General features: G+C 61.0%; 1 protein-coding gene across 1 annotated transcript; it reads right to left on the bottom strand.

The window, feature by feature from the left end:
* Positions 1-213: 213 nt before the first annotated feature.
* On the bottom strand, positions 214-2,795 carry LOC310923704 (C-type lectin domain family 2 member B-like). Its single transcript, XM_083885632.1, has 5 exons — positions 1,685-2,795; positions 1,224-1,319; positions 944-1,122; positions 746-846; positions 214-635 (listed from the first exon to the last, which is right to left on the bottom strand). Exons 1-5 carry the CDS (start codon positions 1,800-1,802, stop codon positions 521-523), a joined length of 609 nt encoding a protein of 202 aa, XP_083741758.1. The 5' UTR covers positions 1,803-2,795; the 3' UTR covers positions 214-520.
* Positions 2,796-3,414: the final 619 nt, after the last annotated feature.

The following is a 3,414-nucleotide window of genomic DNA, read 5'->3' as shown; positions in this document are numbered from 1 at the left end:
TCACACATTGGCATTATTGGCACCTTGCCCCAGCCACAGTCACATTCACATGTTTGTACCTGTTTGTGCATTGCACTTGTTTGTTGCCTGTATTCACAGTGTTATACCAATATAGATATGAAATATCTGTGTATAAATAGTGTTAGAAGAAGGTATATGAAACCTGTTTCCACTGTGTTATATCTACATATATATACAGGCTTAGTGTATAAATGTGGAGTGCAAGAGAAACAGGATGAGTCCTGGAGTGGCTCCAGGAGAAAGAAACCCCCAGCCCCAGCCCAGGCAGCCACACCTCAGCTTCCACATCACCTCCTCTTCCTGCACGTTCATCTCCTGGAGACCAGGCACTGAGGTGACCCTGAGACAAAATACTGAGATGTTCATGAGATCAGGCACTGAGGTGACCCTGAGGGTCAGTGCAAGGCAGACACTGTGCCTGAGGAAGGACATCCCAGGGTCTGGGAAAGGGCAAAGCTGTGACTGCCCAGCACAGAGAAGGTGCTTTGTCCATCCCCTGTCACAGCCGAGTTTGGGCTCTGCTGCACAGATAGGGCATCAGGTATGAGCAGGGCACACTCCTGAGTTTATTCTCAGCCAGGAAAACACACTCTGCATCGCCCAGGACAGGAACCCTGCAAGGAGGAGCAGAGACAATGCTGGCAACACAGGGGACACATTGTGCTCCCATGCCCCCATTCCCTGCCCACATCCCCCAGGCCCTGCTCGGCTCCCTGGGACTCACGAGGAGTTGAAGCTGCTGCCGTCCTCCCACTGAAGCTGCTGCCCCCGTCTGCGCAGCCCCAGCCAGAGATTGACCTTCCGGCTGGGGCGGGACAGGAACTCCTGGGAAGTGAAGAGACCAGCAGTCAGATCTGCACCCCCAGCCCAGGAGCCCCCCAGGCCCCCCTCGGACACCCCACACCCCCAGCCCCTCACTCACCATTTCCTCATCCCTGAGCACGGCCAGGGAGGCCCCGAGCTCAGAGCACCGAGCCTGACCCTGATCCCAGGTGTGCTGATCCTTCGAGAGGAAGTAGCAGATCCTGCGGTACCCGACCCAGTCATCAGGACAGGCCAGCGGAGTGCCAGGAAAAGCTGCAATGTTTGTTTGTCTTCCCCCTGCAGAGGGAACAGGAGAAGGTCCAGGATTCCCCTCCACAGGCAATAGGGACCCTGCTGTGCCCCGAGGGGCTGGGCTGAGGCAGCTGCTCCTCCCTTACCTGACAGCACAGCCAAGGCCGGCACCAAAGCCAGGACCAGCATCACGAGCAGAGTCAGCACCAGGGTGACCTTGGGATGGGATCTGAACCTCTCACCTGCAGCAGTAAAGAGTCCATGGCTGTGAGGACGGGGCTGTCCTGAGCACGCCCAGCCCTCACATCCCCCCACCCAACACCCGGGGGACACAGGAGGGATCCCCCATTCTGTGTGCCCCTCACTCAGCTGGCAGCAAGAGAAACAAGGGACAGGGGCACAGCCAGGGCCAGGGCACAGCCGGGGCCAGAAGAACTGCCCAGCGCCGGGGGCAGCCGGGGGTGTCGGTCCCGGCCCCTGCGGGGGCCCAGCAGAGCAGGAGGGCTCTTCCAGAGCCCTGGAAACAGCCACAGCCCTGCCAGCCCTGTGCACCTGTGGGGTGACACTGTCCCCTCCCTACAGGCCACGGCGCGGGCCCTGCACTCACACAGAAACTGTAGGGGTTTCTTCTGTATGTTCTCAGCTTCTGATCCGTTCTGGCATTTCAGGGGCTTCTTCACCCTCCCAGTACTGGAGCGGGGCTCATTCTCCACATCTTCATTCATTGCACACCCACCAGTGGCCCCTTCCTGCTTAGGACAAGTGGCTTCTTGCTCCCCCCTCCGAGCTCCGCCAGTGCCGCCTCACCGGGCTCCGGCCGCTGCCGCCGCTCCCGGGCCCGCACACGCTCCGGAATGCGGAGTGGGACGGAGCTGGATCCTTTCTCGACCCGCGTTCTGAGCAATCCGCGCGTGGAACACGAGGAGAGGCGGGAGACATCAGGTGGAAGGGCGGCTTGGCGCTCTGCACGGAACGGCCCCGGCTGTTTTCCCGAACTCGAGCGGTTTCTCGGGAAAGGTGGCTGAGGAAAGACCCCGGCGCTGTGCCCGGAGGGCCATCCCAGCCCAGTTTCACATCCGACTTTTCAAATTAGGGAAACAATGGAATAATCACAGGACGGGATCGCGGCAGTTCCGTGCCGCGCGCCAAGCCCGCCCCTCTCCCCCATTGGCCGACGTCTCCCGCCGCGTCTCCTTCTCGCGCGCTGATTGGTCAGAGCTGGGCTGAGGGACGATCCCGGCCCGCCCACTCCGCCATGCTCGGATCGGCCCCCGGAGCGCGGAGCGACTCTGGAAACCGGGACCGGCCCCGGGAGCGGCGGCAGCGGCCGGAGCCCGGTGAGGCGGCACTGGCGGAGCTCGGAGGCGGCCCCAGCGCAGGTGGGAGCCGCGCTCGGTTCTGCCGGGGCTCGGGGCTGGCTGCGGGCGGAGGGGGCGGCAGGGGGCTCCGGCGGGTTCCTTGTGCCGTGTCGGCGCCGTGTTGCCCGTGGCCTGAGGGCGCTGCGGGAGCGGCTGCCCGCGCTCTCCTTCCCGCCGCTGCCTCGGCAGGAGCCGCTGCCGGAGCAGCGCCGGCTCGTCCCGGTTCCTGTGGGGAGGACGGAGGTGGCCGCCCTGTCCCCGGGGGGGGCTGTGCGGGAAAATTCCCAGAGGTGGCCAGAGGTTTGTGTCCCCACAGGAGCCCGAGGAGTCCTGTAAAAGTGACTTTATTCCTGAACAAAGGGAGAGGCCGTGCGGCCTTTGCCGGGGGGTCTCTCCAATTGTTGTAGGACGCGGCCTCCTTTTTCTCCTGATTTTCCCTCCTGCATCTCCCTGTCCCTTTGCCCCGTGGCGAAGGTCCTTGGAAAGTTCCGACTTCCCGATCCGCCTCCTGCATGTCCTCGTTAATATGCGCCCCCCTTTTGTAGAACATCCGATATTCACGGCTCTGCTCAGTCTTTGTTCTTCTTCTCCGTGTTCAGGAATTTCGCAGGGCCTTGGCTGAGCACAGTCCGTGTCAATGAGGGACATTTTCTGAAACTGATGGATTCTCCCGTTCCTCCCTTATCTCCCAGTCCCTGGCCCTGTCTCCAAGCAGATTCACTCGTTGACTCTGTTTTTTCTTGCTGGGTCCTCTTTGGTTTTGGGATTATTGTCAGTGAGCTCGTTCCCTGTCCTTTTGTAGCCGTGTGTGGCTCAGGAGGCCTGGCTGCCACCTGCATCCCCTTGCTCAGCTGTGAATGAGCTGCCCTCAGCAAGGTGTGGTGCAGGGCCCAAAGATGAGAGTTGCTGTAGCACAACAGAGGAGAAAGAGCATTCGTTTAACCCAGGGCTGCATCAATTGATCTCTTTTCTCTAATTA

Source organism: Zosterops lateralis, assembly GCF_965231275.1.
Source record: "Zosterops lateralis genome assembly, contig: HAP1_HAP1_SCAFFOLD_218, whole genome shotgun sequence".
NCBI lineage: Eukaryota > Metazoa > Chordata > Aves > Passeriformes > Zosteropidae > Zosterops > Zosterops lateralis.
This window is presented reverse-complemented; position numbering and strand designations above follow the sequence as displayed.

Excerpts from the sequence above, each read along its gene's own strand:
- LOC310923704 (XM_083885632.1), bottom strand. The coding sequence starts at position 1,802 with ATGAATGAAGATGTGGAGAATGAGCCCCGCTCCAGTACTGGGAGGGTG. Across the intron at positions 1,320-1,684 it reads GAAACCCCTACAGTTTCTGT|GTGAGAGGTTCAGATCCCAT; the intron begins GTGAGTGCAGGG and ends TTACTGCTGCAG. Across the intron at positions 1,123-1,223 it reads GGCCTTGGCTGTGCTGTCAG|GGGGAAGACAAACAAACATT; the intron begins GTAAGGGAGGAG and ends TTCCCTCTGCAG.